Raw genomic sequence first — 20,974 nt, 5'->3', positions numbered from 1 at the left:
TGTATCAAACCCTAAACACCATGAGATCCAAGTACCTAAAAGATCACTTCCTTCAGTATCAGCCATCTCTGTCCTTATGAATGGCAGGGGAAGCCTTGGTTAGTGCCGGTTATGCCCTGATGGTGTTAACCCATTACAGGGCTTTCTTGGTGGTGGTCTCCTGTTCATAGAATGCCCTTCTTGGCATGGTGCATCTGCCCCCCTCATTATTAACCTTTATGTGGAATTTAAAAACATTTCAATTTTTCTGGCATTTCATGGCTGAAACATATCGTTGCTGGCAACTGTGAAATTACTTAGCAGTGAGGATATTTGACTGGCTTTTAAAACTGTTTATATTGTTTGTTGTTTGCTGCTCAGGGCTCCTTTGGGAGGAAGGGTGGGATAAAAATCTAATGATGATGCCTACCTTATCTCTGGTATTGAAGGTAATATGCTTCCTGGATGCAGTAGTAGTTTTCGGGTGAACATGAGTGGGAGAGTGCTATTGTGCTTATGTCTTACTTGTAGCTTCCCACACACTTTTGCTTGTTCGCTGTGGACTAGATAGGCCCAGCACTCTTCTCATGTTCTTCGAGGGGTTAGCTGTTTCCTGCTTGGGATTGTACATCACATTAGGATGGAGAGAGTCCAGTAATCTTCATACTTGTGCCGCCCCTCCTTTGCTTCCTGGAGAAGGAGATAACTGATGTTAATCTTCTAAGCTGTCATCCTGTTTCTCTAGAGCTATGGGGGCAGGAAAAAGATTGGATATAGTGGGTAGACAAATCAGTCTATTTCTAGTCCATGCCATTTTCACATGTGCTCATTCCTAAATCTGTTTCATCCTGTTTCCACATTTTTTTTAAAATCCAAACAAAAACCTGCATTTGAAATACACATTTCAAACATGATTTCTCCTAAAATAAAGATAAGTTTTATTTTCTAAAGGGGAATTTTGAAATATGCACTGATAAAATTTATTTTAAGCCAAGAACTGCATCACAAATACTTGGAGAAGTGCAGAGCTACGTTGTGATCCACACATGAGTTTGGTAGGCTCATGTCAGATATTGCAAGGACAGAATTCCCCAAGCATCCATACTAGGAACCTCACTAGGGAGGTTGCAGTACTCATGGAGGCCTTTTCCCTCTTTGGGGTAGTACATGGATAGACAATATGGTGCCACCCAGATGGTGCTGCATTATATTATATATGCCATATTTCAAAAAGTGAAAACATACACAGAAAAGTTCTTGAGCTTTTTTGGCAAAGTTATTGGCTATTTTCAGGTGCAGTATTCTGGATGTATGGCAACCCTATGTTGCCTGTCTCTGATTTGGTAGATCTTTCCGAACCTAAAAATGGAAAGGGTAATGCTGGTGGTTAACAGAAGAGGTTTGACTCTCTCAAGGCAAATCTAAAAACAAATGTAGTATAAACACTGACAACTAGGAAACACTGGCCTGTGAGTGCTCCAGTTGGAGAACAGCCGTTACCAAAGGTGTCATGGGCTTTGAAGACACTCAGGACAAAAGGGAGAAATGTGCTACGAGGAAGACACATTTGGCAAACCCTCACCATGATCAACTCTCACCTGGAAGGACGTGTGGATCCAGAACTGGCCTCCGTGGTCCCTTACAGACTCACTGTTAAAACCGTGTTCATGGAAGACACTCTTACTTGGCTATTAGTGATCACCAAAGAAGAAGAAAAGAAGAAGACATCAGATCAGGATGGAGAGACTCTGCTAAACTTGCATGGTCCTGCTCTTCCTCCCTTTCCTGTGTGTCTTTGAAGAAGATGATGCCACCTTTCTAAGCTGCCGTGCCATTTCGCAAGCACTGCCATTTCACCATAAGACTGTTCTGAAAAAGAAGAAGAAGAAGAAGGAGGAGGGGGAAAAGGAATCCTCCCACTTCCTCATGTTTTCGTAGAGAAATGCGTCTAGGAAAAAGGAACAAGCCTAGATGAAGCAGCAGGCAAAGGTAGTTCTATTTGCTGCATGTGTATAGGAATTAATATGGTAACAGATGGGAAAGTGCTGCTGCTTTTTTATTACTGGGCCTGCTGTGTCCCCTGTGTTTGCTGATATATAAACTGCAGCATCCAGAAGGGCAATATGGCTTATCAGTAGGCTAATCCTGCTTCACTCTGACTATTACTCCACAGTGTGCAAGGCGGAGGGAGGGCCACCAACCTCTCTGGATCATCTTCCCACTTACAGGAGCGAGAGAAAAAGAGCACAGTCTGGAGGTGACATCTGTTAAGCTAACTGTCAAATTATCATAATGGCTGGCTTGTATTCAAGAGTGAGCAGAGAGAACAGGTTGAAGGAGGAACACAAGCTGTATTATTATTTTTTTAAGAAAGAAATCTGTCTGCATTTAACCTAAGTGGGCTCTTCAGTTTTGAACATCTTGCCATAGATCCTGAACTGGTTGAATTTGCCACATACAATGGATTGCAGTATCATCATTTCAGAGCAATAAATGGGGGCACTGGGATTTTAACTTTAGCTAGGTGAAATCTTACTAGCAGCTTGCTGTTGAGTATGACTGGAAATCACTTGTAGTTTCGTCTATCCGCCACCCCACATCCAGTGATAAAATGCCACCTCAGTCAAGAAGATCTCGTAACAGTTACAGGCGATGTTAAGCCTGGTAGCCAGATCAGACACACACTCATTGTGGCATAAAATTTATACAGGGGTGGCTAACTGCTGGGCAACTCCCATCAACCCCATGCAACATGGCCAGTGGTCAAGGGTAATATGAGTTGGAGTCAAGCACCATCTTCATGGACACAGGTTAGTCACCCCTGATTTATATCCTGCCCAGTGTGGGGGACGATGACGCATATTTCTCTTAGTGGCTTAGGAAATAAGCTAAGACAAAACCGGCAAAAGATATAGCAAAACCAAAGATATGAAGTATTAAAAACAGCCCATAGAAGCAGCATGAGCACCAGTTTTAGAGGGAGCGAAAAGCGAAAATGCCATGGATAATAAACATCCCTGTCATTGTGAATTGAAATTCTCTCTCTGTCTCTGTTCAGGTTTCTAGTTGCAGCCATGACAGACTGTGCCATGGTTGTGAATTTTTCTTGATTTTACTGTTTTATCTTTCATAAATCACTTTGAGGTTTTGTTTTGTTTTGTTTTTACAATCAAGCGGTATATAAATTTTGTGAGATACATAATAACATAAAATAATGTGTGGGAGCACGGTTCTAGGTAAAAGGTAGCGAGTTTGCTTTTTGCAGTTCCATTCAGAAAATCATTCTGAACTCATTGTGAGAAATGACTCTGTTGAGCAAGAAGCAGATTTCATGACAGGCTGGAGTTCTGAAGGGGGAGGTTCTACAAATACAGTGAATCAGGTTACTTACAATCCAGCTTACTTATAATGCATTAACAGTGCAATTGTACACGTTGCGTTTAATGGGGCTCACTCTCCAGGAAAGTTATTGTTGTAATGGACCTCAAGAAATCTGCTGCTTGATGATTCATTTTCAATGCATCTTTAATGGATCCCTATGGTAGTATTTGGTTCCACCAGTTGCCTGAGGTTGTTACCTCACCTTGACTCATGGAAGCACCAATCCTACACAGCCTCTCTTGGGCCCCGTCAAGCTAGAGAGAGAAATTGCATGATTCTGCTGCCCTACCCTTTCCTGTGGTTAAATGAAGCACTTTTGCCAGCTCCTCTGCCATAGCAGCAAGCCCTGGATGCCCTCTTCACAGCTGTTCACAGCTGTCACCAGTGACAACTACCCTTGGCCATGCAACAGGGTACCAGAGCTCTGTAGCTTTCCTTCCTAGTCACAGCAGGTACTGTTGGAAACAGATTAATGGCAACCGCTGGGACACTGCTGGACACTCCTTCTCCACCCAGCTGGGGGTGGGGTGTTGCGGACTCTGTAGTACATTGCAGATCTGTTCTTGTGGATCAGCTCTAAAATATTCAGAGCCGCAGACTTAAAAGATGGGCTCATTTTATAGCCATGATTGTTCATTGCTGCAGCAATCTTCCCCCTAGGCTTCTTAATAATGGGGAACAGCATAATTGTGCAATCAGTTGATTCTCCCCTCCCTGCTTTCGTCATTCACATACTTTGAAGTCTTCTTTGCCTAGATACTGAAATAATTTAGTCTGATTTTTTAAAAATAAAGTGGCCCTGATTCTTTCACATATTTCAGAAGAGCTATGCAAAAGTCAAGCAAAGTGTTTCCCCAAACTACTTTTATCTTAAATAGTCACCTCATGTGGAGGCAGTTGACACTTCACTTCTTAAGGTGCTTTTAAAACTGCAAAATATGGATGCAGTACCAATGCTTTTGTGTGGTAATAGTACACGTGCACTTTGAATGGCTGATGCCCCTGTAACAGGCATGTAAGCAGCAACTGGGAAAGGCTCAAGGTTTTGGGGGAGCCCTGGGCAAGATGCCCTCAGTTTTTTCACTGCTTGCTCAGTCAGAGATGGCAGCAGAACAGACCACAGTAGTGAGGAACAACAGCAGTAGGCCCAAGGAGCTATTGGGGGTGGTGGTCAGCAGTGTGGCATGGGCCCTGGCAGGTCCCCAGTGATATAACCCTGACACAGGCTGGGGTTAAAGGATTGGTCCTTTCTATGTTATTGCAGGGAAAACTGTCTCTTTGCACAATTTTTCATCATTCACAATGGATGGGAATTCACATGCGTTTTGCCATTTAAGCTTGGGTACTTAGCATGCCTGAGTCTTTAAAAAAACACGAATCAACCCTTTGGCTCCAGTCCTAAGCACACTTACTTGGAAACACTGAAGTCAATGGGGCTTTCTTCTAAGTAAACATCATTAGGATTTGGCCGGAGGTTTTAATTTAGAAGAAGTTGTCAATTTTAAGAATAAAATCTTAGATGCTCCCATACCCCTGGGTTAATTGCCTCCTTTCCCTCCAGCGTAATCTAGCAGTAAAACATGCCCTGCATTACAGCTGCTGCCATTGACTCTCTGAGCATTAACTTGCTTGGCTCAGCAATTTTATTGTCTTTCAAAGGTAAAGCATCTTCAAATGGACCTCTGGGGAAGCTTTTATAGCAATATGGATTCTTGTCTTTACTTACTTTTCACAAAATCCTTTTCATAGTAGTGGCAGCAGCTGAACAGGACGGTAGAACTCTGGCTCCCATTCTGACACATGCAACTGGTGTATCTCTGCCATGTTTTAGAACAGTGACAGGGAACCTGTGGCCCTCCAGAGATGGCTGGACTTCAATTCCCATCATGCCCGGCCATTGGCCATGCTGTCTGGGGCTGATGGGAGTCTTAGCCCAGCAACCACATTAACCTTAGCTCAGCTGACCTTATTGGAGAAGGTCATTGGAATTTGTGATACTTGCTGCAAATCTGGCCTTCCAGCAACCCTGCTTTTGGTTATCATATGTCTGCAATACTGCTTCATTTAAAAAAATGTACAAGAATGCAGGAAGCAACATTTATTCCTGCAAACTTAGGTTCTTTGTGTGTTTTGTCCAGTATCTCTGTTCATCCTTGTGGTTATTTGCAGGTGGCAAACTTATAACCTGCTTCCTATTATTAGGTACTAACTGTATAAGATAATTTCACACTATCAGTAGCTTTGCAGATAAGTAGATAACTTGCTTCCGCTAGATGAAGGTGGAAAGAGAATGGGCAAGATCCACCACATTTTAAAGAGCTTCTGTAACCGCACCTGTCATGGTATATTATGCATATACAGTGGATGTGTACAGTAGTACCTCTGGTTACGTACTTAATTCGTTCTGGAGGTCCGTTCTTAACCTGAAGCACCACTTTAGCTAATGGGGCCTCCCACTGCTGCTGCGCCACCGCCGCACGATTTCTGTTCTCACCCTGAAGCAAAGTTCTTAACCTTTTTACATTTAGCCATTTGCACAAGAGGAAAGCTGGGAGGAGCCCCAGAAGACGGAGATTTGCAGGTGCCTCAGAGGAGAGAAGCAGCAAGCTGATAAGCCACTGTTGGTTGAGGTGTAGCTGGCAGGCAAAATGTCCAAAGAAACAAGCCCTGTTCATGTGTTCAAAGAATGTACGTAGGGAACGAAGGATAGAGAGGCTGCCTTGATACATCAGATGACTTCACCCCTGATCTAAAGTGGTGATCTGAAGAGAGGGTCCTTTGTGCAATTAGATGACTGAACTTTGAATCCTCTGTGGCCACCAGGAGCTTTGTGCAGGCTTTCCTGACATGGGGAAGGCTCCTAGTGCATTTAGCTAAACATGCAGATTTTCTTTCAGACCTTTGGCCTCAGTGCACGCAGACTGGAGGCAGAAACAGAGCCAGCAGGGATGGCATGCCTGTCTCTGCACTCCCTGTGTCCTTTGGAAAAGGGCTAAAGCCAGTGATTGTTAAGGGTAGAAGGGCTTGCTCAACCCCACCCCAGCACTTAAACAATGTGTGAGCGGGTCGAAGGACCACACCACATATCTCTGTCACATGCACCAGTCACATGCTCAGCAACTCTGCAAAGTGGCCTGACATGCATTCCAAAACATCCTGAACCAGTCAGGATTCCCCCTCAAGCAAAGAAGGGCTACATGTGTACATCAGTGCACAATAGGGCCACTTCATAAGGCTTCTAAATTCATGACCCATAGTCAACATATATGTCAGAAGCAGGAGCTGAGATTCCACAGTGCAGCCCAGTGAGCTCCCTTGCTTCCATGGTGAGTGTGAGATGGGGCCTGTTTATGAACACACAGTCTGCTCACGATAATGGTGAGATTCAAACCAGCTCTCCGCCCTGATCCCAGCCCTCAGCCACTGCTCCTCACCTGGCCTTATTCCATCTGATGGAATTTAATGGCTCCATATCATCATGCTACACTTTATCCTTAAACACGTTAAGTGTCACAGCAATTTTAGTGCAACATACTGCCAAGTAAATTTGCTTAAGGTTGTAGCCTGCGTTTCTGACCTTTTAAAAACCATTTCCCTCTCCTCTGATGGTTAAAACAGACCTTCAAAGAGTTGGGGGTTATTCACTGGTTGTTTTTATTCTATAGCCGTTTGGGTTTTTAGCTAGCAATGTGAATGGTGAAAAATGTGAAGGAAATATTGATAAAACAGAATAAACAGGGACACGCAGAGAGGCAGCCCTGAACTAGACTGGAGAACTAAAACTCTTTTTTTTTTTTGAGGCCAGTGCCTACTGCTATCAGACATGGGAACTGTTAAATGCAAAGGAAAGCTCAAACTGAGCCCTACTGAACCTTGTTATGGTATCAGTGGGAGCCCCTGCTGGTTCCATTAGTAATCGGGCTTCTGGAAGTTTTGTTTCAGCAGATTTTTCAAAGTGCTGTTATTACACTGGGAAAATACAGAGAAAGACACTCACTCTAGTTTTGTTTTTAAAAAAAGGGGCTTCCTGTGGTTTATGTCACAGTCTCAGCCGTTGGATACATTTGCTTTTGGCACAATGACTTAGAATCTCTTGTCAGTTGTTGAAAACCAAAATACAAAAAAAAGAACTTTTCTTTTTCTTTTGATTATGTCAAGTTTGGAACAATGTAAATTCCTGGCTGGGAGACGAAAGGGGGTTCTCAAGGATCTGGCAAGTCACTATATCTGTTTGGCTGGGCTGCATTTTGACTTGGTGGGGTAACCCATTGTGCAGGGCTGGTCCCCTTTCAGCAGCCTGCCCGCAATTCGATTTGCTGTGCATAATTATGACTTCTGCATTTTAACCATTTCATGTGTAACGTGGAGATGTGGCTGGTGCAGAATGCAGCAGTCCACGTCCTGACACATTAAACACGGTGACATTGCATACCCGTCCAGTTTTGAAGCCACCTCATTGGCTGCCTATATGCTTCAGGCTGCAAAGCAAGGTGTGAAGGTCATTCTCTGTACCTTTCGCAAAAGGAAGACAGGGACGCTCTTTTGTGCTTGAAAAAGCACTGCTGTTGGTGGCAGAGAAAATCCCCGCTGTGTCACCTTCACCTGTGGTATTCCTTTATTCTTGGAGGGGGGCGGGAACCATCTCTACATGACTGAAAAGCAAAAAGGGTGTATGTTTTAAATAAGATAATATGGCAATTACTTGTGTCAGAATGTGTCAGAACTATTCGAAATCATCCTCTCTCCTGCTGCAACTTGCGAAGTGAGAGGCTATATGGTCATCAGGTGTCTTAGGCTGCAATCCTATACAGTGGTACCTCGGGTTAAGTACTTAATTCATTCCAGAGGTCCGTTCTTAACCTGAAACTGTTCTTAACCTGAAGCACCACTTTAGCTAATGGGGCCTCCCGCTGCTGCTGTGCTGCCGGAGCCCGATTTCTGTTCTCATCCTGAAGCAAAGTTCTTAACCCAAGGTACTATTTCTGGGTTAGCGGAGTCTGTAACCTGAAGCGTATGTAACCTGAAGCGTTTGTAACCTGAGGTACCACTGTATACACACTTGTTAAGAAATAAGTTCTGTTGTGCTCAGTGGGACTATATGCTCTTATAGGGTTACTATTTGATTATTGTTAAAGGTGCCGGGGTTTGGCCAAAAAAGAACAATGCAGGCCCCCCCTCAAATGACTGCCTAATTGTCAGTGGATGGGCAAGGCCCACCCCACCCCCATTTTGTTTGTTTGACAGCCATTTATTGCAATCTATCCATTTATTGCAATAGTGACTCCCCTGGAATGTGAGAGCATCAACATGCTCTCCCTCATCTGATCCACCCACTCCCTCCAACTGAAGGACAGGACAAAAACTGTTTTGTGAAACAGAACACTTCAGATTGAGAGTCAGAGAGTGACCTAAAGGGTCAAGAAGATACCTTTGGGAGTGCTGCGCTACCTCTCTACGGTCCTGATATGGAGCAGTGGATTTGCTGCTTGTGAAAGTGCTGTGCTCCCTTTCCCCATCTATGCTCAATCGGCATGCATGTAAGTACTATAAAAACTATACTATACTATAAAAACACTGTAAGCCCTCAGTGACCACTGCCTCCAAAGGAAACAGCACACACACTGGAGAATCAATATACAGTCCATCCCCTTCACACACAGAGGAAACTAACTTATAGAAATCTGTGGAAGAAGCCTGAAGTATGCCGTCTCTAGAAACTCACACAAACCCAAATTTCGATAACGACTTCCTCTAAAGCAAAACAAGGACAAAATAGGGGACATAACAGAGACATTTGCTGGAAACCTGGGCAATCTCTGGTAAATAGCTATCAGTGGAGTATGTATGTATGTATGTATGTATGTATGTATCATCTATCATCTATCATCTATCATCTATCTATCTATCTATCTATCATCATCATCTATCTATCTATTTATCATCTATCTATCTATCATCTATCTATCTATCATCTATCTATCTAATCACCATTATTCTTCTCTCTCTCTCTAGCTAACATCTATCTAACATCTATCATCTATCTATCTATCTATCTATCTATCTATCTCTATCTATCTATCATCTATCTATCATCTATCTATCATCTATCTATCATCTATCCATCTATCATCTATCTATCTCTATCTATCTATCTATCTATCTATCTATCTATCTATCTATCATCGTCTGTCTGCTGGAATGCATCTCCTCATATGTTCCCATACATTTCAGATGCTAAGAAAAAGGACCCAAAATGTGTGTGCAGTTACAGGGGACTTGAAAAATGACATTTCCCTTCACTGGGATGACTGATGGGCAACTTTGCCTACTTTTAAATTTCATCAAAAGGATTTATGTAACTTATTAATTACTCTAGTAAGTCTGGTTGTTTTACATTGATTTAAGATTCCCTCTCCCCAGTAAAAGGGGAAAAATGCTTTAGGGCTCCTACAGAAACTATCCGGCTGCAGGTCTGATCTGTAAGTTCCCTTAATTGCAGTTGCTACAAGAGTCCTCATTTGTTGAGGCCTCCCACTCATCTCTTTTGTGAGAGTTTTTCAGCAATGCTTCTTTTGCAGCAATGCCAAATGATGCCTGTGGCTTTCTGTCAAATCCGTTCTTAAGGCTCTTCGGGAAAGCTTCTTAGAACATATGGATGAGGCAAAAAGTTGAGAAAAAGAAAAGGACAACAGGTTTAGGACTAGGAAATAAGCTGTTATTATTATTGGATTAGGGGTTACATATAATAATGCACACAACTCAAGTGAGACCTACAACAACATGATTATGTAAGGACAGACACTTGGAGAAATGAGTTTACTTCATATATGATAATAGTGGATAATCTGATCCATGCAAATTAGATGAACTGGGCCTCAGGAGCCTATCTCCCCAACTGCTGAAATGCCCTTCTGACTGCTCCCTGATTTTGTGGATTTTCCTAAAGTTAGAACTGCACTAAATATTGTCCAGTATTGATTTCTGGCCTGACAGTAGTGTGAGTAGAAATATTAACCTCAGGATATTTTAATTGTGAGAATATCTGCCATTTTTTCAGTTGTGTTTGTTGCCATTGATTCCTATGCCAGCTCAGTGCCATTTTTACCTTTTGGCTACTGCTTTTTCCTTCTTTGTCTCCCTTCTCACCAAGAGAGCTCTTGAAACAAGCTGCAACATCTGTTAGCAGATGAATTTACAAAATATAATCTTAATAGCAGATTCCCCCTCCAGCTTAAATAAAGCATCCTACAAATATCAACAACAGCAACAAAGAAAGAGGAAAAAGCAACAACCTAAAATACTGGGGTGGGGGGAGGAAAGAAGCAAATATACAAAAACAATGCTTCATAAAGATTGCTTTTAAAATGGTATTCTTTACCAATTTTAAGGGATTCTGGATGGCCATAATCAAGAAAAAAACAGTGGACCACAAGATTATCTGAGGCATAGATTAACCATTAGAGAAGGTGGAGCTCAAAGCTGTCTGGGTATTGTGTATTATAACGTTGAAGGAGGGATGTTTGAGCAGTTGCATTTCTGTGAATGCCAAAGTGAAACTGAGCTGATTCACACTTCCTGGATTTACGTGCAGATTGGGACATACTTATCCTTCAGGTTTTGTCCTCCAACTGATTTTTGCAATACAGTTCTCTAAAAAAAGAAGCTTGCAAAAATTCATTAAAATATGTATTTTAGGACAAGATACCCCAAATAAGTACACTGAGATAAAGCACACATTTAAATGTGCACTTCAATATGGACATTTGTGCTGATTTTTTTGGGGTGGGGTGTGTGCAGATTCATGTGGAAATGGGATGGGATGGACTTGTGAATGAACGCATGCAAAACGGATGCACACTGGCTGATTCATCCATTCCTTCCTCAAAGCTCTTTCTGCTTATTTGAGTTCTGTGAATGAAAGGCACTCTAGAAAGTCCCAAGAGCAAAGCAGAGTCTCCTTTATTATTTTTTCAGATGCCCAAGATCTGCATCCTGGCAATGAAAACAGGCTCCAGGGCTAATTGAAGGTCCTAATGATAAATGGGCTCAGGCACACTGCAAAAGGAAAGACTTTCAATCCTGGGTGGATTTAGCTTAGATTTAAAAAAAAAAATGTAGAAAAAGAAAAAAGGAAAGTTAGAATGATTACTTCTCCTATGCAGTAAGAGTATGATAAAAAGCAAACTGGTTGTAAATTAAAGGCAAAACTACATTTAACATTCCTGAAAATTGCACTTATGTTTTGTAGTTCAGGCATAGACTCTAGGGGCATTGTGCAATTTATTTCCTTTGGTATTTCTGAGAAAAGACTGAGCAGGCAGCTGACAGAACTGCTTTGGGCTTCTTCTTCTTAGGAAAGAATGATAGAGTAGATTATTTTCTTGCAAAGGACACACTTGACTGGATAATGTTCATGTTACTTGCAACTTCAGTCCTCAGTCAATGGGGCAATGGCATACATGAGTGAGCTTGGTGCACTCCATTTGATTATACTGATCAGTTTCATGGGTCGACAAATGTGCAAATATCATTTCTTAAGACTGTTTGCCTTCCTAAATTCCAGTTCAAAAATTGAACTGCTCAAGGGGGCTTGCAAAGTAAATTTAAAACCAACAGAAGGTCATTAAAATACAAGAAAAAAACAGAATCACAAAACAATGCATGCTGTCAATGAAGGAAGAACAGGCATCAAAATAAATAAAAGAATTCACACAAACACAATCCAACCAAGTGGCACCCTATCCAAGGAGCATTTTTGGCACCCCCTCTATTTGTTTCGTATGCATTTTAAAAATTATATTTGAAGGCAGTTTTGCAAAATTTGATGTGCTATTTTTTGCATGCATGATTTATCCTTGTCATGTAAGACAATTAAATTTAAATTTGAAAAGATATTGCAATACTGGCACTGCAGGTCAATTATACTAGCTTTACAAGTGAGTGTAACTTCTTTGTATTCTTTGTTCCAGATGTTAAGGAGATAAACATAGGAGTGCCCTCCAAGTACAGCAATCCAGTTTCCTGCCCCTAAATCCAGCCCCCTTGCAATTGTCTCCCATGCATATGGTTAAAGAGAAGGGCTTTGAGATTAAAAAAAAAATGACATTCAAACATCCCTGAGAGCTGACACCTTTCACTTTAGATATTAAGAATTATGTGCTATCAACCCCCTTTGCTCCAAATAAGATTAATTGATTCAGATAAAACTATCTTTATTAGAAAGTGCTCAATGGGAATAGTAAATGTATTTTCTGTCAGACCATCCTTTTCCTATAAAACTGACATTATATAAGTTCCAAAGCCTCATTTAGCAGATAGACTCTAGAAACTCAACGATAGGCTCCTATCAGCATGTGTGCTGTTCATTTTCGAGCTCAGTGAAGCCAAGTTCTCTATCAGTGTGATCAAGTGGCACTAATTTAAAGTGCTGCTTCTCTGCACCCAGGATAAAAGATGAATTGGCAGGCATGCACATGAGTTAGTTGTGCCGGTTGTTGCTCTCATTTTACACAATCACATCAGTTCTTCCATAATCCATATGGGGATGGAAGTCTTTGCACCTTTCCTTATTGCAAATTACGTTTGTAGCTAGGCATGCAAATAGGTGATGTCACAAAGATACTGCCCCATACGGCCTGGCAATTTATGCTGTTCCTGGAGGGAAGGCATATTTAGAGCCTCTCCCTCTCTCAGCGCTATCCCAAGACATGCTGCTACCTGACGTGTACAAGAAAAAGGCACTCCTTGGTTGCACTGTTTGCTGAATCATCTACTGTCAGCAGCAGGATATTGATACTTTGAAATGGCTCTGTGCCATCCGCAGTCACCAGCATAGAGCCACAAAACCTAATGCCTGACATGATGTTGACATCACCTATTGCATTTGGGGGGGATTTAAGACTGAGGTTGCCTGCCACTGATGGTCCAGAGCCAAAACAGAGGTCAGCTACGATCAGCTTCCTTCACCTTAGTCTCTTGTAGAGCTCAGAAAGGAGGAAGATGGGGGCAAAACTAGAATTAGTTGGCTCTGCCTGCCATTGGCTCTGGCTCCTCCTACTGTTGAGGTCCCTGCCTTCTGCTCCACTAGCTCCAACAGGCACCAGCCACTACTGGTAGAAGCATTGAATGAACATAGCAAGCTGCATGCAAAACAGATGCTTTACCACTGAACCACAGCCTTCCTGAATTAGCTGTGTCAGGAGTGGGTGTCAGGAGCAGGTCAGCATTAACTCACATGGTTACCGTAACTCTTTATTCAAAGAAACAAGACCTAGTGAGCCCCGGAAGATCTTGTCCCAATGAGGCAGTTGTGAGGACTGAAGGTCCCACCTCCCCATTGTTCTCTAAGTCTCCTTCTCTCCTGGGTCCTTCCCAAGCAATCTGATACTTCGTGGCCTTGTCTGTATTTGCTCCACCCTCTTCATACTTGGTCTGGAAGACCAGGGACGAGAAGAGCTGATTGGAGTTGGAGGGAGAGACCCTCCTCCGGCTTCTTCAACAGCCTGTCTCATCTCTGCTTCTTGGTCCCCCTCCTCTCTCTAGCCTCCACTTCTGCCTATGATTCGGGACTGCTCTCTGCCGCAGACTCTTCTTGCTCACTAAACCCCGTTACCTCTTCAGCTTCCCACACCTCCTTCTCCCAGTTTGCTCCCTCCTCTCCCTCTGACCACTCATCATCATCCCACCACTAGTCCCCTTGGGGTGTTCCCTTGGGGATTCCCCAGCTGATGCCTCCCACCACTCCTCTGCATCCAGCCAGTCCATGATATCCATACAAAGGGTCTAATATTTATGTAAAACACTGTGTGCGTTTACAGTTTGGCTCCCCTTCATAAGGGCTCTTCCCTCAAATTTCCATGGGAGAAAAAATGATATCTTCCCACATAAAGCTAAATAATCAACCAAAACAGACATAAGAAAGCGGGAAAGCATCAAGAACTCGAAGCTGGTGATGACAGCTATTACTTAGTGTTACAGAGAGCTATTCTTTCAAAGTTAATTGAAAGTAAGTCTCTCTCTCTCTCTCTCTCTCTCTGTGTGTGTGTGTGTGTGAGAGAGAGAGAGAGATGACCAGGATGAGGATTGCCACATTTCTCCTGGAAAAGGCCCTGTGTCTTGATGGTGAAAGCGGCACTGCTTGAATATCCATTTGCCAAAGGGACAGAGTTTTTCCTCAATAAAAAAGTGGGAATCTTCCACACTTGTCTGCAAAAGATCTGCATCACCTCAATAAAAGCTACCCTAGGTATCACCTCCACCCCATGGAATGTTATTTTGAAATAAAATTAACAACAAAAACATGTAACAGCAAAGCAAGATTGTTAAAGGAATAATATCCTTGGAATATTGTGGCTTGTGGAAGAACCATGTTAAAACAGTCTTAGGAGCTTGCTAACCATGTCATCTATAAGTTATATGTATCATCATGGTTAGAATAAATATAAGCACCTCTACTTTATTGGAATGTGATCAGCAGACTGGGGATGTTCCCACTTACAAAATAAACAGAAACCCTGGTGCCTCATGTAGGTTGAAGAAACTGATGTAGCAGGTACTAATTGGTTTAGGTTTTTTTTAAACACAGCTTCATAGGGACAATGTTATCTTTTATCTAGTAAATCTATCTACCAGCTTTGACTACAATCCAGGCTACTATATTTTAGGATCCAGATGCCACATACCTGATTTGACATGCCTAGGCTTGTACGGCAGGTATGCTACCCCAAGCACAGTTAGTATTAAAGTCTCACTGAGCATAACTAAACTTATTTCTGAATAAGTATGCATAGGATGGGACTCTAATTATACCTTAAAATCTGAAGCCTTAAGCTATGTATAAATGTTGCAAATACAATAATTAGGTAAGGTACTACCTTTTCCTAACAGTGCCCTTGTTCTGTTTTGTTTTAGTAGAAATTTAGTAGTGAAGGCTTTCCTTTACTTAATCTTCATACTGCAAAAACATGCCCTTTTGAAAAATCTGGCATGCAGGACTCCTGCCAGAAAAAAGGCAGGAACTGAACAGATGAGATTTTGAACTATGAACCCTGATACATTCATGATGTTGATTCTGTCGCCTTGGGCTAGTCTATTTCTCTCAGCTTAACCTACCTAACAGGATTGTTGTTAGGATAATATGGTGGTGGTGGTGGTGAGAGAACCATACATTCAATGGGGCACGTTGTAACTTTACAGTGGAATTTTCTGAATGTCTACTCAGCAGTAAGCTCCATTGAGTTCAATGGGAGTTACTCCTAGGCATTCTTTGAGCACAATGGATAAAAATGTAATAAAATAAATAAACTGCGGGAATTATTAGATAACCACAGAAGCTTCCTACTGCTTGTAAACAAACAATTATTTTTGTCTTGACTGTTTAAAGATTGTTGCCCATAAAAGCAAGTATCAATTTTATGTCAGGAACATGTTATTTACTTTCCCCTATTTTGTGTCTCAGCAGGCAAATCAAACATCGCTTCAAATCCCCTGCAAAATAAAATGCTATATACTTATTTCAGTCACTCAGATCTTGGGTGCTCACATGTTCATTTTAAGGTTGCCTACTGGATATTTATATTTATATGCAGTTTATTGTAATTATTCCAACTCAATTTTCTTTGTAAGCTGCCCAGAGAATGTATATTATAGGATAGCCTGTAAATAGTATAAACAAACTCCATGATCATTCTTGTGAGAAGTGTGGAAGTGTACAGTAATTATATGAAAAGAAATTTGATGTACATGTGTGAACCACCAGCCCTTCTGGTCATTAGCTTCTAGGCTGCCTTTTAAGCACAGTTGCCTTTCAAAGCAGTTTACAACCATGCACAAGTTTATCTATAAAATCCAATTGTAAAACCAGTTAAAACAATTCAAAAATCCAATTCCACCCTAGAAATATACAAGCCACTAAACCAACAACACAACCCATTTAAAGCTGAAGAACAATATCCAATAGCCTTGGGTAGTGCTTGGAATCAAATGGCATCATTGGGGACTAGCACTGAAAAGCCCTGTTCAGTTTGCCAAGCAGCCTAACTGCTTTTACAGATGAGCGCCACCTCCAAAGTTATGGTCAGACTGATATGGGTATAGGCAGCGCCTGCCGACCCGATAACTCTGCAGATGCTTCCGATCACACCTCACATTATTCTTGCCCATTGGCCGTGCTGGCTGCGGGTGAAGGATGTTGTGGTCCATAATATCTGCAGGGTGCCGGGTTGGTGACCTTAGATTGCAGTTTAGTGCAGTTTAGTGCAGAGGTGGCGAACCAGTGGCCTGTGTTTCCAAAACCTGGGTCGCCATTTTTTGGGGACTACAACTCCCATCATCCCCAGCTAACAGGGATGGTGGGAATTGTAGTCTTAAAAAAGCGACCCAAGTTTGGAAAACGCTACTTCAGCAGCTGGTGAGCTCCGATTCCCATCAGCCCTAGCCATCACGGCTAATGGCCAAGGATGATGGGAATTGTAGTCCAATAGCGTCAGGAGAGCCGCACAGCTTCTCCTTTCTTTGTTTGGGGGCTTTAAAGGTCATAACCTGCCCTTTGAAACGCTGCTGGAAACGTCCTGTCAGCCAGTGCAAGTACCGGCGCGAGACCCGGCATTCTCTCCCCTCCCTCTTTCCAGCTTTCCCTCCGCCGTTGGCTTTCTGCCCCTCACAACCCACGCTGCGCCTGGCGCGTGAGGCAGAGCGCGCCCGGTCCCCTCAGAGGGCAGCCGGCAACCTGAAAGCGCGCGGGTTGGGTGGGCGCACGCGCGCTGCCTTTTTCCTCTTTTCTCCCTCAGGCGCCGCCGGACTCTGTGTTGCTGCGCCGCGAGGGGGACCCGCACGCGCACCAGCCTCCCCGGCTGCCTTTCCGTGCGCCGCTCCTCTCAGTGCGTGCGAGGCGAGGGGCAGAGCAGGAGAGGAGCTGCGGCAGCAGGAGAGGCGGAGAGGCGAGGAGGGCGCGCGGCTTCGGCTGCCTTTGGAGTTCTCGGCGTCGGGCGAAAGCGGTCTCTTCTCTCTTCCCGGGGCTGAGGCGGCGGCGGCGAGCGCGCATGGAGCCTTGGAAGCAATGCGCCCACTGGCTCATCCAGTGCCGGGTGCTGCCGGTCAACCACCGGGTGACCTGGGACACGGCGCAGGTGTTCGACCTGGCCCAGACCCTCCGCGATGGAGTCTTGCTTTGCCAGCTGCTCAACAACCTGCGCCCTCACGCCATCAATCTCAAGGAGATCAACCTCAGACCTCAGATGTCCCAGGTAAAAAAAAAGAGAGAGAGAGAGAAAGAGAGAGAAGTGTGGGATGTGCAATGCCGGGCTCTTCCGGGTTTCTGCCTGCATTATTGTGCCTCCGAGTCCCTCTTCCCCTTCCCCACCCTTCCCCATCCCGCGTTATTAATCGCCTGGTTAATGCCTTTGTTCCAATGCAGGGGTCCTTCCAGGGTGTCACTTTTGTTGGTATTTTGCTTTCACTTTGTTAGCCAGCAGCTCTCAGCAGGGGATGTTTGAATTTGGCAGAGTTACAAGATGCTCTTTTGCGGGCTGCAGATATATATATATAGAGAGAGAGAGAGAGAGAGAGAGAAAGAGAGAGATACTTTGTCAGATAAGTATTTATGTGTGTGACATGAAGGAACAAAGGTAGAGACCCTGTATAGAGTTTCAGGTAGCATTTTGGAAATAAAAACAACAGTTGTAGTTCCATGAACTGGGGAGATAAAGGAAGCAATGACAATAACAGCAATAATTTAAACCCCAGAACTGAATGCTTTGTGCTGGCCACTGCATATTTTTTGGGGGTACTTTTAAAATTTGAGCTCAGTGGGGGATGGGGCGAAAGGATACTGGGCTCCATTAAAATGCTCGACTTAGTGTTTTTAATATTACTTTGCCATCTAGTGTGTGTATCTATGTATCTTTTAAATTGTGGCTGTTCTCCTGTTTCTGCCTGGATTCACTTGGGTTAACAGTTAGGGGGGAAAAAGAGAAACTAAAGAGGAACTGTGTCATGTAAAATGAAGCATCTAGGAAGTCGACTGCCTCCATTACCGTTATCTGTAATTACAATAGACAGGGGAAAGGATAAAATGACAGCCCCAAAGCAAAAAGAAGCTGTTGTTGTTGCTGCCCTCTGAAGGTTTTGTGGGAGGGTTTAAAAGTATTTATCCACTTGTCCCTTAGTATAATGCACATCACAGGGAAACTCAGAACAATGCCAGAATGCATTTTATGAAGGATCTGGCCTTCAGAGACAAAAAAAAAAAAACACAAAGTGGGAGCCAGAGCTGTAACTCAGAGTTGCACTCTGGCATCTTGAATGATATATATCGTCCTGGGGCTTTTGGATGGGATGAGCTGTAGTTGTGAATGTGGTTTGGAATGGTTTAACCTACAAATATAATGGGCACAATGTCACTGTGGTTTACCCCCATTGATTTCAATGAGAGATTTTAAGGGTGCATACTCACTATACCTTTAAAGCACTCCTCCCAAAAGGATCCTGGGAACTTTAGTTAAAGGGTGCTGGGAATAGTGAGGGGAAAACTGCAGTTCCCAGGATTCTTTGGGTGGGTGTGCTTTGAATGTTTGGTGGAAACACAGCTAAAAGTGCTTCACTTTGGTTGCGTGGTGCTGTCTGATTTCTGAAGAAAGGGAAGTGATCCTCTCAAAACGTTCCTCAGAGTTAAGCTTCTTATATTTCAGTAAGGGAGAGGGAGAGAGAATTTTTAGGTTAGTAGTTTATTATGATATCTTAAAAATGAATAAACTGCAGGGTTGGCAGTGTTTGGCTTGTTTTGCCAACTTCATTACTGTGCCAGCTAAATTTTTTGTCATGTTTGGGAGTAAGCCCAAATTTACATCATAGGTAAATATATATAGAGAGTTGACTTTAACTGTCATTGAAACCTATGAGACAAGGTGGTGATACAACTGTCTTAAGGCAGTGCACACTTACTTGGGAGTAAACTCCACTGAACATTATGGGACTTACTACCAAGTAAGCACACACAGGATTGCACTGTCTGCTCCATTTCTTTCAGTGGTGTGTACACCATGAACCTAAACATGTTTACTCAGGAGTAAGGTTCCTGTATTTAGTGGTATTTACTCTTATGTAAGTGTGCAGTCCTATCTATGACTAGCTTTAGCTGAACTGGCATCTGATCTGCTGTCATCCCAGAACTGTCTATTTCTTGTTTTGTATTTACTCATACCTAAGACTAGGGACGCAGGTGACACTGTGGGTTAAACCACAGAGCCTAGGGCTTGCCGATCAGAAGGTCGGCAGTTTGAATCCCTGCGATGGGGTGAGCTCCCGTTGCTCGGTCCCAGCTCCTGCCAACCTAGCAGTTCGAAAGCATGTCAAAGTACAAGTAGATAAATAGGTACTGCTCCAGCGGGAAGGTAAACGGTGTTTCTGTGCATTGCTCTGGTTAGCCAGAAGCGGCTTAGTCATGCTGGCCGCATGACCCGGAAGCTGTCCGCGGGCTCCCTCGGCCAATAAAGCAAGATGAGTGCCGCAACCCCAGAGTCGGTCACGACTGGACCTAATGGTCAGGGGTCCCTTTATCTTTACCTTAAGACGGGTAGCCAAATGAAAAAGGAGATGAGGCTCTTTCACCCTCAATAGTTATTTAGAAGAGGGAATTTCAGCAGATGTAGCATAGTTTGTAATGCAAGGCACACCTGCTGGACTTCCCATTTCTAAACAGGTATTAAAGGTGCAAGGGCTCTGTCCTATTTTTCATTTGGCTACCCTATCCAAGACTATCAATTTATTGCATAGAAGATCATCATCAACTTGACCTTGTTGACCTTGTTGAAATCTACAGCACAAGATATTCAAGATATTCAAAAGTGCTATATAAATATTAACACTTAATGTTTATATAGCACTTTTGAATATCTTGAATGGTTTACCCGTTATCATTATCAGAAGTGTCCTATAAAATAGGTCAGTAATTAGTATTATTTTTGGACTCCTATTTCTGAAGTGAGTGGGGGCAGGCTAGGAGAGTGACTTGCTTAAGATCACCAGGTGAGTTTGAATGGGATGTGATTGGAACTCGAGTCCCCCTGCTCAATCTCTTAGCCACTTCATTAGGTCCGCATGTATAAACCAGTTAATGCCATACATTCGCTGTTCATTGTAGCAGCCTTGCAGTGAAATACCGGGAAACATTTAAGCATGCTTATGCATTGTATTTAATTCAAATATTATGGGCAAACCCTGATCTTATGAATGCTCACAGTAAGTGTGCATGAGATTACAGCCTTGTGTTTTTAAGTGTGCCGTGGATTGCACACCATGTATATTTTTTAAGCCTCTAATTTTCTCATTTGCATGATTTGGCTCGAGTGTCCTGGAAATGCAATGTTAATCTTGGCTATGACCCAGCTCCCTGTGTGTGTGGGAGCTTCCATTTCTTGTCTGAGATAGGAAAATACTCCATGCACGCGCGCGCGCGCACACACACACACACACACACACAGGTACTTTTCCCATCGTGCTTTGTATGCATCCTTTCCATAGCAGAGACAGGGAAGTCTCATTAGAGAAAGGCTGCTGGGTGGTGGTCATTGGTTTTTAAATGCCCTTTATCATTTTGAAGATTCAAGTGCCAACAGTT

General features: G+C 43.1%; 1 protein-coding gene across 5 annotated transcripts in view; it reads left to right on the top strand.

Moving 5' to 3' along the window:
• The window catches only part of VAV3 (vav guanine nucleotide exchange factor 3), a 211,646-nt gene that overhangs the window by 42,506 nt on the left and 148,166 nt on the right, over positions 1 to 20,974 (top strand). For 2 of the 5 annotated variants that reach the window (XR_013987216.1, XM_081008604.1), the window contains exon 1: positions 17,120 to 17,603. The exons of 1 other annotated variant lie outside the window; for it this stretch is intronic. Coding sequence is in view for 3 of the 4 variants with exons in the window: in XM_081008604.1 (XP_080864730.1) it covers positions 17,400 to 17,603 (204 nt within the window). In the remaining variant the exon portion in view is untranslated. Of the gene's footprint in view, positions 1 to 17,115; positions 17,604 to 20,974 lie in introns of those variants that run through there. 2 more of the 5 variants (XM_081008607.1, XM_081008605.1) reach the window with 2 other exon arrangements.

This window comes from Podarcis pityusensis (genome assembly GCF_964106645.2).
Source record: "Podarcis pityusensis genome assembly, chromosome: 6".
Taxonomy (NCBI): domain Eukaryota; kingdom Metazoa; phylum Chordata; class Lepidosauria; order Squamata; family Lacertidae; genus Podarcis; species Podarcis pityusensis.
This window is presented reverse-complemented; position numbering and strand designations above follow the sequence as displayed.